The 13,705-nt window shown below is 43.4% G+C and overlaps 1 protein-coding gene across 2 annotated transcripts in view; it reads right to left on the reverse strand.

Annotated features, from left to right (window-relative positions):
• Positions 1–248: 248 nt before the first annotated feature.
• The window catches only part of LOC144601981 (ninjurin-1-like), a 32,970-nt gene continuing 19,513 nt past the window's right edge, over positions 249–13,705 (reverse strand). The window contains exons 3-4 of one of the 2 annotated variants that reach the window (XM_078414661.1): positions 7,522–7,697; positions 249–4,353 (exon numbers count right to left, since the gene is read on the reverse strand). In XM_078414661.1, coding sequence (XP_078270787.1) covers positions 7,537–7,697 — 161 coding nt within the window. In that variant the 3' untranslated portion in view covers positions 249–4,353; positions 7,522–7,536. Of the gene's footprint in view, positions 4,718–7,521; positions 7,698–13,705 lie in introns of both variants that reach the window. The other variant, XM_078414659.1, reaches the window with a different exon arrangement.

A 13,705-nucleotide genomic window follows, 5' to 3' on the forward strand; every position in this document is an offset into this window, starting at 1 on the left:
CTCATCCACTTTATTTTTTATACTTCGTGAATTTAAATACAACACTTTAACTTCGGTATTCACCTCCCCTCTCACACCGGTCACAATTGGCCCTGACCTTACTCTCTTATCCTTTCTTGAACATTCCTTCCCATTAATTAGGGAGTCTTTTGCAACTTTTCCTGTAATCATTTCCCCTTTAACTCCATCTTTATATTCCCAATTTGTCAACCCCTCCCCCCCCCCCCACTATTTAGTTTAGACCCTAACCCTAACCTTAATGCAGAGAACATCGATGGCAAGGGTTGAACCTGGGGCCGTGAGACAGCAACTCGACTAATCCACAAAATGTACGCCGCTAGTCGAATGAAACTTAAACCCAATGTGAGAAAGTCACTACCTCCTAATGGCTCTTTTACCTCGAGTTCCCTTATCAAATCCGGTTCATTACACAACACTAAATCCAGAATTGCCTTCTCTCTGGTAGGCTCTGGTACAAGCTGCTCTAAGAATCCATCTCGGAGGCACTCTACAAACTCCCTTTCTTGAGGTCCAGATCCAACCTAATTTTCCCAGTCTACATGCATATTGAAATCCCCCATAACTACAGTGGCATTACCTTTGTTACATGCCAATTTTAACTCCTGCTGCAACTTACACCCTATATCCAGGCTACTGTTTGAGGGTCTGTAGATAACTCCCATTTGTGTCTTCTTACCTTTACAATTCCTCAACTCTATCCGTAGTGACTATACATCATCAGTCCCAATGTCACCCCTCGCAAGGGACTGAATTCCATCCCTCACCAACAGAGCTACCCCACCTCCTCAGCCCACTTGCCTGTTCTTTCTATAGGACATATAACCCTGAATATTCAGTTCCCAGTCCTGATCCTTCTGCAGCCACGTCTTTGTAATCCCCACAATGTCATACCTACCAATCGCTCACTGAACCTCAAGCTCATCCACTTTACTTCTTACACTTCGCGCATTCATATACAGTACTTTTAATCCTTTGCTCATCTCAGCTTCCACATCGATTCCTATTACACTTGGCCATTTTCTCCTATTGCTTCGTGAGTTTTCTGTCCCGTTAATTCTGAGGTGTTTCTTAATTATTCCTCTACTCTCTTTCCCTTTAACTCCACCCTTGTCTACCCCATTTGAAACACCTGCCTGCACTTGGTCCATATCCCTCCAAACCTATCCTATCCATGTAGCTGTCTAACTGTTTCTTAAACGCTGGGATAGTCCCAGCCTCAACTACCTCCTCTGGCAGCTTGTTCCATACACCCACCACCCTTCTTATGAAAAAGTTACCCCTCAGATTCCTATTAAATCTTTTCCCCTTCACCTTGAACCTGTGTACTCTGGTCCATGGGACGATGATGTGCTGCACATGCTACATTACTATTAAGCCCATTTTGCCTTTTCCTGATTTTGTTTTCATTTAACCTCAAGAATAAGAGAAAGAGATGGAGCAGAACACACTGCCTGTTCACCATTGGATGTTATGAGGTAAAGTCAACATGAATTTTACCCAAATATATCTATGTTTTTTAAGAAAAATCTGATTAAAAAAATCCTACATTCAAACACTTGCAGTATTAACTGATTAAAATGGTGAAGGCCACCAATGTGTGACTGCTTATCTGACCACAGTGATTTGGTTCATTTGACGACTGGATTTAGAGACACAGTCACAGCACACCTCCAACACTGGAACCGGCTTCAGTTCCTCATGATGGTGCTTGGCTTACTGAGAGTGAAACATGGTCACACCTCCCACTTCCCGCTGTGGGAACGGCAATACGCAATTCTTATGCGTCAAAAATTATTGCAGAATTGGTGTTTTAAGTTTTCACATCCCCATAAAATACTCTCCAGTTTGTGAAATATTTTCTCAGGTCCTATGTCTATTCTTCAAAGACCAGTGTTGTGGCAGTAACAGCCCCCTCTTTAGTACTTTCTAAGTCCACACTCTTCAATATCTTAAAACTTGTTTTGTTTTGTAAATCCAGTTCATTTTTTACTGCACAATGGGAAATGTTAAACCAAAAAGTCAGGACATTTTATAAATAGACTACAGCAACATATAGTTATCCTACATGAAAGACATCTACACACTGAGAACAGAGGACTAGTGATATTTGCCCAAGTGTACACTGGGCATGTGAACAATAGAAATACATACTTGAAGAAAATGCAATGCTGAAAATACAGTTAACATGATTTAAAACCCACTCTTCATATCATTGTTCAACTTATCACATTAAACGGTAACGTCTGACATGTAAGGCAACAGTTTTAAAATAATCTCCAACATGAACTGTGAATATTGTGATCTGATTCAGACAACAAATGAAGTTATACTCCTGCTGATGCTGTGACCTTGGCCTGAGGTACAGGTCACAGCTGACAAATGGTTCAAATATTGTTATTTGTTCTGTTGCTGTCCAGTGGGGCAGGCGTTAGTTGAGAAAGTCTTGTTAGCAATTACATTAATGATTTAGTACACATTTCAGCATATTTTACATGAGTTCAGCTGGTCACTGTATCTGCACGGACTGCCTCTAGACTATAGATAATGCAAGCCCTGTCATTGTTAAATAGCCCTTTAGCACACACACACCATGTTACTGTCCCGGATAGTAACACTACTTTGAATCCCTAGAGTTTAAGAATACGGGGCAGCAGTTAGGAATGATGTGACATTGTTGTTGTGACAGCTCATTAAGAGATGGGCACCATCACAAGAATCATAGATGTAAATGGAAACGGGAAAGTAAAAGCGGCTGCTTCAACACATAAATGCACAGGAATTTACACAAGCATCTTCACCGCATTTTATGCAGATTATTAAATGTAAATTTTGAAACATATTTGAAGTGCTTTACTTCAGCTCAGCCTGCCCCACTTACATGGTGCAAATGGGCAGTGAGGGGACAAGGAAGCAACAACGGTTGGTGTAGAGAGCCTCCCTTCACTGTGAAGGGTTCTAATACACGGATCATCTACAAAAAACAGGGCAGGATGCAAAAAGAGAAAATGTTATTTGATGAAACGAAAATGTTCTTTTAAGAGGCAGAGGAATGAGAAAAGGAAATTCCAGACTGTTTTATATAAATATAAATGATGTAAAAGCAGAGCAACATCAAGAATTATATTAGCTATTTAAAGTCAAATAAAGGGAAAAAGAGAAGCAACATTTTCCTGAAAATATATCCAGCATTTGTTCCATTTACATAAGTGACCTGAGAGGCTAAAAAAACAGTGATTCATATCATGTATGGAAATGTATTAAAGGCCTGGCAATTGTATAATGCATGTATGACCACATCTTAAGAACGTCATAATCCATGTTTGTGTTTTGTTACAAATCAAAGGAGCCGACAGATTTATCAAACCAACAACATTCTGAATGGGAGACAGAGACCTAGTGAGCAGAGAGAGGAAGCCATCGGAGTAGACAGGCATTGGCCTGGTGAGTCGGGAGGAGGAGAGTGATGAGGTACAGGACTAGTCATTGGCGAGGGGAATCTGAGAGAATGGGGAGAAACAGGCCCATGTTGCTATGATGATGGGTTGAGTGAGTGGTCAAAATCTTGGCAAATGGAGGTTGATCTAAGAAGTTATAGATAGGAGGTATCAAAAAGCAAACTAAGGTAGAGAGAGATTGCAAATGAGTAAAGTAGAGTAATCAGATCACCTTTTGCATGAAATACAAATAGCAGGAGATGTAGCAAGTGAATAAATGGCAAGATTGTTCTTTATTGATAGAGGGTTGGAGTATTAGAGAGATTCTGTCACGTTGCGCAGGGTGTTGGTGAGGCCGCACCTCGAATGTGTAGTTTTGGTCCCCTTGCTTAAGAAAGGATGTTTTAACATTGGAGATGGATCAGGAGAGATTCACTTGGCTAATGCATGGCATGAGAGTGTCCTACCACAAATCTGCAGTTAAGCAGAATGAGGGGTCAACTTATTGAACCATACAGTGTCCTGTGGAGGCACGAAAAGGCAGATGTGTTAACAGGACAGTCTCATATATGTGGACACGAGCACAGGGTAAGGGGGCAGACAGGTAATATTGAGGTCCACTGCACTTCTTCTCAAAGACAAGGTTCACCTCTGGAATCTAGGTCATTGCAGGTACATAGATTGCCATTAAAGATATATAAAAGAGGCAGTAGGTTCTTGATTAGGAAATTAATATATTCCTTTATTTGTCCCACACCGGGGAAATTTACGGGGACGAGGGCTTTGTGGAACTGAAGCAGAAGAGAAGACGAGGCCTGGAACAGGCATTGAATGGCAGGGCAGGTCCAGGGACCAACAGGTCTCCAGCTAATTCCCAATGTGCATTCCTCTGTGATGCCTGGCGGACAGATTTAATTCATTACTGATTCATTACTTCTGAACACTCAAAATGTTGTACTTATATTATAAGGTGCAGATGCTTCTGTTCATAAATTATAAAATATATTCTGCCCAATTTATACCATCCACATATTCAATGTTCAACATTATTCTTCAAAGGCACTGATGGAAATGATAGAGGGCTACACTTTATAAAACTGAACAATCATAAGTACTTTTCAAATCATTATTAAAATCCTGTGTTCATTACATGTATCTGAATCCGCTGAGAGTGGCTTTGTGAAAATGCCAGCCTTCCCTCAGTAGTAACACTGCTGGTGATGTTTGGTGTCCGTTTTCTTTTGTCATTCCTTGTGTTTCAGCTGGAAAAGGTGGAAGAGTGTAAATGTAGCGACTCATTCGATGGGCTAATTCCACCTGTAGTAAGTTTGCAAGTGTTCAAAATCGACATTGCTATTTACAACCCTAATGCTATTTATGTTTGCATTGAGCAGAAGTCTGGCTTTGCTGAGAACATCATCAGGACTTTTGGAAACTTGTGCCTGCTCTGCCTTTCAATAACAGTTGATGGATCATATTAACACTGCTTTCCTGCATTAACGCAACCCCTCTTGTGTCCACAAAGTCATGGAGCGATGGTATTGTGAAATCAATCAATTTAAATTCAACGATTCCCTTAATAGTCAAATATTCCTGTAACAATTGGGATTCCTTCTTGAACCGAGGCACAACATTTGCCACCCTCCAGTCTTCCAGCACCTCTTCTGTATTTAAGGACGACTCGTAAATTTCAACCAGGGCTCCCATAATTTCCTCTCTGGTTTCCCACAATGTCCTCGGATATATCAGATCAGGCCCTGGAGATTTGTCTACCTTCAAACACGACAGTACCTTCAGTACTTCTTCGACGGTAACGCTGACTGCTCTCAAGACACTTGCATTGGCTACCCCAAGTTCCTCCGTCCTACTGTCTTTCTCCTTGGGCAATACAGAGTAGTACTCATTGAGGACCTTGCCCATCTCCTGTGGCTCCACACAGAGGTGACCACTTTGATTCCTGAGAGGTTCCAATGCCTAATTCTACTTATGGTCACCTTATGTTCACTATGGTTAGTAAATAAGTACTGAAAGCACAAATGTCACAACTATTTTTCCGGTGCAGATGGTACCCAGGTGCCACTTGAATGGGATGTTATGCCCCTCCGTTGTGTGTATCTAAGACAATTTACAACATTCGCCTGAGGTTTATCTACCGATACCGAGTACAGGCTTTGTCCTACACGTGGAGTGGAGCTGGCGTGTTACATGGAAACATAAAAAATAGGTGCAGGAGTAGGCCATTCGGCCCTTCGAGCCTGCACCGCCATTCAATATGATCATGGCTGATCATCCAACTCAGTATCCCGTACCTGCCTTCTCTCCATACCCCCTGATCCCTTTAGCCACAAGGGCCACATCTAACTCCCTCTTAAATATAGCCAATGAACTGGCCTCAACTACCTTCTGTGGCAGAGAATTCCACAGATTCACCACTCTCTGTGTGAAAAAAAACGTTCTCATCTCGGTCCTAAAAGACTTCCCCCTTATCCTTAAACTGTGACCCCTTGTTCTGGACTTCCCCAACATCGGGAACAATCTTCCTGCATCTAGCCTGTCCAACCTCTTAAGAATTTTGTAAGTTTCTATAAGATCCCCCCTCAATCTTCTAAATTCCAGCGAGTACAAGCCGAGTCTATCCAGTCTTTCTTCATATGAAAGTCCTGCCATCCCAGGAATCAATCTGGTGAACCTTCTCTGTACTCCCTTTATGGCAAGAATGTCTTTCCTCAGATTAGGAGACCAAACCTGTACGCAATACTCCAGGTGTGGTCTCACCAATGCCCTGTACAACTGCAGCAGAACCTCCCTGCTCCTATACTCACATCCCCTCGCTATGAATGCCAACATACCATTCGCTTTCTTCATTGCCTGCTGCACCTGCATGCCTACTTTCAATGACTGGTGTACCACGACACCCAGGTCTCGTTGCATCTCCCCTTCTCCTAATCGGCCACCATTCAGATAATAGTCTGCTTTCCTGTTCTTGCCACCAAAGTGGATAACCTCACATTTACCCACATTATACTGCATCTGCCATGCATTTGCCCACTCACCTAACCTATCCAAGTCACGTTGCAGCCTCTTAGCATCCTCCAAACAGCTAACACTGTCCCCCAGCTTCGTGTCATCCGCAAACTTGGAGATGTTGCATTCAATTCCCTCGTCCAAATCATTAATATATATTGTAAATAGCTGGGGTCCCAGCACTGAGCCTTGCGGTACCCCACTAGTCACTGCCTGCCATTCTGAAAAGGACCCGTTTACTCCTACTCTTCGCTTCCTGTCTGCCAGCCAGTTCTCTATCCACATCAATACTGAACCCACAATACCGTGTGCTTTAAGTTTGCATACTAATCTCTTATGTGGGACCTTGTCGAAAGCCTTCTGGAAGTCCAGATATAACACATCCACTGGTTCTCCCTTATCCACTCTACTAGTTACATCCTCGAAAAATTCTATAAGATTCGTCAGACATGATTTACCTTTTATAAATCCATGCTGACTTTGTCCAATGATTTCACCACTTTCCAAATGTGCTGCTATCCCATCTTTAATAACTGACTCTAGCATTTTCCCCACTACCGATGTTAGACTAACTGGTCTGTAATTCCCAGTTTTCTCTCTCCCTCCCTTTTTGAAAAGTGGGGTTACATTAGCTACCCTCCAATCCTCAGGAGCTACTCCAGAATCTAAAGAGTTTTGAAAAATTATCACTAACGCATCCACTATTTCTGGGGCTACCTCCTTAAGCACTCTGGGATGCAGCCTATCTGGCCCTGGGGATTTATCGGCCTTTAATCCATTCAATTTACCTAACACCACTTCCCGACTAACCTGGATTTCACTCAGTTCCTCCATCTCATTTGACCCCCGGTCCCCTGCTATTTCCGTCAGATTATTTATGTCTTCCTTAGTGAAGACAGAACCAAAGTAGTTATTCAATTGGTCTGCCATGTCCTTGTTCCCCATGATTAATTCACCTGTTTCTGACTGCAAGGGACCTACATTTGTTTTAACTAATCTTTTTCTCTTCACATATCTATAAAAGCTTTTGCAGTCAGTTTACCTTGTTTAACTGTTGCTAAAAAGGCTGTGGATTTGCGTGGTGTGGAGGTGGTCTCTGCACTCCAAACGCTGTGATGAAAATGTTGACAATGACGATGAAGAACACCATGCCGGTGGCAATGTTGTTGAGGTGGTTCAGCCTGCTTTGCTTGTTGGGGTCATTCAGGTCATATTTGACTGAAAGGAACAAAAACTGCAGTTGAGCAATCACGACATAAAGTTAAAAGTTCACCAATAAATAATGAAAAGCACATAACTGAAACCATTAACTATTTTATCCAATGCCTTTGTTGAATTATGTTTCAAATTAAAATCTCAGAACTTATATTCACTGGAAGGATGAGAGGGGATCTTATAGAAACATATTAAATTATTAAGGGATTGGACAGGTTAGGTACAAGAAAAATGTTCCCCATGTTGGGGGAGTCCAGAACTAGGGGGTCACAGTTTAAGAACAAGGGGTAGGCCATTTAGGATTGAGATGAGGAAAAAACTTTTTCACCCAGAGAATTGTGAATCTGTGGAATTCTCTGTAACAGATGGCAGTGGAGCCCAATTCACTGGATGTATTCAAGAGAGAGTTGGATATAGCTCTTAGGGCTAACGGAATCATGATCAGCCATGATCACATTGAATGGCGGTGCTGGCTTGAAGGACCGAATGGCCTCCTCCTGCACCTGTTTCTATGAACTGACAACCCAACTGTAAGTTTCATCTTTAACAATGATACATTTGCAATGATGATGATTCAGTTAACAAAACACTGTCTGGCTTAAAAATGAGAAGGACCCGTGCTTAATGTTCAGAGATCTAATGTAGTAAGAAGAAATGTGAAGGAAAAAGGGAAGCATTGTGGCAGCAGTGATTCAGGTCGTGATGGGGAATGGGGAGAAGGCAGGAACGGGGTACTGATTGTGGATGATCAGCCACGATCACATTGAATGGCAGTGCTGGCTCGAAGGGCCGAATGGCCTCCTCCTGCACCTATTGTCTATTATGATGGAAAGGGAGGACGTGTTTGAGGAAAATGGACAGATTTCATTTGCTCAACAATGAGCAGCAAAAGTGTTTGATTGGTCAGGAATCTGCTGGGAAAGGGCTGTGGAGTGGTGAAACTGGGGGTTTCTTAATCAAACATCAATTAGGATAACACCAGTTGCAAGCGAAGATATGGATAAGACATACGTGCATTTGGATGGACAAGGACTGATTTGAGATAGTCAGCACAGTTTGTCTTTTTGAACCAAAAAGGTTGATAAGGGCAGAGCTGTAGACGTATCTATGGATTTCAGCAAGGCATTCGACAAGCTTCTGCATGGAAGGTTGGATCGCATGGGATCCAAGGAGAGATGGCTGACTGGGTAGTATTGAGTATAGAAGTTGGGAGGTCATGTTACAGTTGTATGACATTGGTGAGGCCATGTTCAGTTTTGGTCACCATGTTATAGGAAAGATGTCAAGCTGGAAAGGGTGCAGAGAACTTTTACGGAGATGTTGCCAGGACTCGATGGTCTGAGGTACAGGGGGAGGTTGAGCAGGCTGGGACTTTATTCCTTGGAGCGCAGGAGGATGAGGGGTGATCTTTGCTTTAGACTTTAGAAATACAGTGCAAAACAGGCCCTATGGCCCACCAAGTCTGCAAGGACCAGCGATCACCCCGTACACTAACACTATCTTCATACTAGGGACAATTTACAATTTTACCAAAGCCAATTAACATACAAACCTGTGCGTATTTGAAATGTGGGAGGAAAACGTGTAAACTCCTTATGGACAGCACCCGTAGTCAAGATCGAACCCGGATCTCTAGCGCTGTAAGGCAACAACTCTACACCACTGTGCCTCCCCTGTAGAGGTGCAAGATCATGAGAGGAATAGATTGGGTAAGTGCACACAGCCTTTTGGCCAGAGTAGGGGTATATATACTAGGAATAGGAGTAGAGGAAGTTGACCAGAATGATGCCTGGATTAGCTACAGGGAGAGGTTGGACAGACTTGGATTGGTTTCTCTGGAGTGTCAGAGATTGATGGGAGACCTGATAGAAATATGTAAAATTATGAGAGGCAGAGATAGGATAGACAGTCAGCACCTTTTACCTGGATAGAAGAATTAAACACTAGAGGGCTTAGCTTTAAGGTGAGAGGGGTAAAGTGTGAAGGAGATGAGTGGGGCAAGTATTTTTGCACAGAGGGTGGTGAGTGATGGGAACGCGCTGCCAGGGGTGGTCTGTGTGTGTAACACTGGGGTACAGTACCGGTGGGGACAGGTCTGTGTGTAACACTGGGGTACAGTACCGGTGGGGACAGGTCTGTGTGTAACACTGGGGTACAGTACCGGTGGGGACGAGGGTGTGTGTATAACACTGGGGTACAGTACCGGTGGTGCAGATACAATAATGGCATTTAAGAGACTTGTGGATAAGCACATGGATATGCAGGGAATTGAGCGATATGGGTTATGTACAGGTAGATTCGAGTTGTTCTTGGCATCATGTTCAGCAGTCATTGTTGACCAAAGGGCCGGTTCTTGTGCTGTATTATTCTATGTTCTATGTAATCCAAAAATCTCTAATTGGCAAGAAAATTGTTGGTTGGAAATGAGGCCACTCATTGGTGATAAAGTATGCGATGGAAGTTTAGAGATACAGAGCAAGGCTAGAACACTCAACGAGTGCCTATTATTAATGTTTACTGAGGGAAAGGATAGTGGAGATAATGAATGAGGGGACTTAATAAACAGGATATACCCAAGAATCTGTCAATGCTGAGAGGAAATATTGAGCAGTGGTTAGTGATATGGGATCCTGGGCTTCATAAGTAGTGGTACTGGGTAAAAATGAGGAACTTTGTTGAACATTTCCAAATCTGGGGCTTGGGCATTTCGGGTCACTCCACCTCAGGAAGGAAGTTAAGGTCTTTGAGAACTGCAGCCGATTGCCCAGAAGGTTTCCCGGATGAGGAACTTTCTTACAAGGTTCTATCAGAGAACAGAGGAGACCAAGAGGAAATGTGATTGTACAGGATCAGAGAGTTTTAAACAACAGCGGCAGCGACAGCGTGTTCGCACGCACCGGATCGCGGGGCTTGGGTCGGCCCGATGCGGACCTTCCACCGGCCGGCGCGGCCTGGAACGTGGCAACGACACCAGCCTGACCGCGGGAGAAGACGGCAGGGGAAGGGAAAAGACATTCTGGCCTTCCATCACAGTGAGGAGGGGACTGGAGGAGACTCACTGTGATGGATGTTTCTTTTTTTTGTGCGTTGGGTGGGGTTGTGTAATTTGCCTGTTTTATTGCTTTTATTATTGGACTGTGGGTGACTAAATTTCGTCCAAAAAACTTGTTTTTTGGATGACAAATAAAGATATCTTGAATCTTGATCTTGAAATGAAGAATTGCTCGTCCCATGACCCAATGGCACAAGGACGAGGGGACAAAGTTTTAAGGTTTTGGCCAAGGGCTACAGGGCAAATGTAGACACGATCAATGATTTCAAAAGGAAATTGGAGAACTAAACTTGAGGGGTATGGAATAAGAAGGTGAATGGGACTGACTGGATCGGTCTTCAGAGAGACTTGGATTTGAAGGTCCGAAAGACCATAACCATGGGTGCATTCCACATCGTTTTCATTTTGAGTTGTTCTAATATTAAGATTATATTGTGCAGTTGACTGGTCGTAATAAAAATGTAAAGTGTTTATAATGTCCAGTTGTGTCAAGGTGCCTGCTGATCCCTGAGGGTGGCAAAGATTGTGTTTATTTTTGTGTTCAATTATGTTTAAGTATTTTCACCTGTGTGCCATTATCGTTTGGGTTACCTATTGAGTTCCCTATTTAAGTTCTGATGTTTATCCTTGTCTTTGTTCATGGAGTGTCTTGTGCCCTGGTTACAGCCTTGTGTGGTGTCGACGGTTTCAGCGTGACTCCTCTGTCTGTGTATTTTTTGGAGTTTGCCCGTGTGTCCTGTTAACCTGACCATGAGTCTAGTAAAGACCTTTTGAGTTGGAACTTGCTCCTGACTCTTTGTGCTTGGGTCTATTCTACTCATGACTTTGTTACAGCAAGACCAAGCCAAAACATGGGCCCACAGAGATTAACCACCTCTGTTCTGCTCTGACCACCCGAATCAGGAGACATGGACAGCTCTTCACCACGTTTTCCACAACCTGTGATCTTTGACCAAGGCTTTCCACCAGACACGGTAACAGACGAGTTCAACACTGGCTGCCGCTTCCACGCCAACATGTGATTTTCCTGTTCTGCATCCCAGCAGAAAGGCCCAGCAACGTTCACCGGAGTGTAATGATGGTCACCTAGGTAAGTGCCGAAGCTGCCTCACCCCTTGGGCTTGAGATTCAGCCGTCCCTGTTCCATACCAATTGTTCCAAGGTCACCTCTTGTGTCGCTGTTCACTGGAGAAGCACTTGGCTGGACAACTGTTTGTTGTCCCTATTCAAACATTCTACAGCTCACCGATGAAATGTGTGTTGCCACCCGGTCAGTGTTTGAGATTGCGTCAACTCTGCCTGGATTCCCGTGTGGATTATTCCATTGAATTTCTCATGCTTGCTACTGAGAGAAGGTTGAAGTGTTATTCTTCACTTTCTGATGTAGGCTTTTGGTTTGCATCAATGATGAGTTAAGAGACTTGCCTAAGGACTTGAACTCTCTCACTTCTCGATGAGCCTTTGATGGCACTGGGCCTGTACTTGCTGGAGTTTAGAAGGATGAGGGGGGGGGACCTCATTGAAACTTCTCAAATAGTGAAAGGTTTGGATAGAGTGGATGTGGAGAGGATGTTTCCATTAGTAGGAGAGTCTAGGACCAGAGGTCATATCCTCAGAATTAAAGGACATTTCTGCAGGAAGGAGATGAGGAGGAAATGGATGTCCCCATTTAAATGTGAATCTGTGGAACTCTCTGCCACAGAAGGCAGTGCGGGGCAATTCTCTGGATGTTTTCAAGAGAGAGTTAGATTTAGATCTTGGGGCTAAAGGAATCGAGGGATATGGGGAAAAAGCAGGAACGAGGTACTGATTTTAGATGATCAGCCATGATCATATTGAATGGTGATGCTGGCTCGAAGGGCCGAATGGCCTACTCCTGCACCTATTTCTCAGTTTCTATGAAATTCTTTAGAGGATAGAAACAGAAAATAGGTGCAGGAGAAGCCATTTGGCCCTTCGAGCGAGCACTGCCCTTCATTGTGATCATGGCTGATCATCCACAATCAGCCTGCCTTCTCCCCATATCCCTTGAAACCTCTAGAGCTCTATCTAACTCTCTTTTAAATTCATCCAGTGAATAGGCACCCACTGCCTTCTGTGACAGAGAATTCCACAAATTCATAATTCTCTGGGTGAAAAAGTTTCTTCTCACCTCAGTTTTAAATGGCCGCCCCATTATTCTTAGACTGTGTACCCTGGTTCTGGACACCACCAACACTGGGAACATTTTTCCTGCATCTAGCTTGTCTAGTCCTTTTATAATTGTATACGTCTCTATAAGATTCCCTCTCATCCTTCTAAACTCCAGTGAATACAAGCCTAGTCTTTCCAATCTTTCCTCGTATCACAGTCCCTCCATCCCAGGGATTAACCTCGTGAACCTACGCTGCACTGCCTCAATAGCAAGGATGTCCTTCCTCAAATTAGGAAACCAAAACTGCACACAATACTCCAGATGTGGTCTCACCAGGGCCCTGTACAACTGCAGAAAGACTTATTTGCTCCTGTACTCAAATCCTCTCGTTATGAAGGCCAACATGCCATTTGCTTTCTTCACTGCCTGCTGTACCTGCATGCTTACTTTCAGTGACTGTTATACAAGGACACCAAGGTCTCGTTGCACTTCCCCTTTACCCAATCTGACACCATTGAGATAATAATCTGCATCCTTATTTTTGCCGCCAAAGTGGATAACCTCACATTTATCTACATTATACTGCATCTGCCATGCATCTGCCCACTCACTCAATGTGTGAATTCTTTGGAATCTGTGGAATTCTTTGCCACAGAAGACTGTGGAGGCCATCAACAGATTTTTTAAGGTGGAGACAGATAATTTCTTGATTTATACGGGTGTCAGAGGTTATGGGGAGAAGGCAGGAAAATAGGGTTAGGAGGGAGACATAAATCAACCATGATTAAATGGCAGAGTAGACTTGATGAGTCAAATGGCCTAATT

The sequence above is a fragment of the Rhinoraja longicauda genome, chromosome 17, assembly GCF_053455715.1.
Source record: "Rhinoraja longicauda isolate Sanriku21f chromosome 17, sRhiLon1.1, whole genome shotgun sequence".
NCBI lineage: Eukaryota > Metazoa > Chordata > Chondrichthyes > Rajiformes > Arhynchobatidae > Rhinoraja > Rhinoraja longicauda.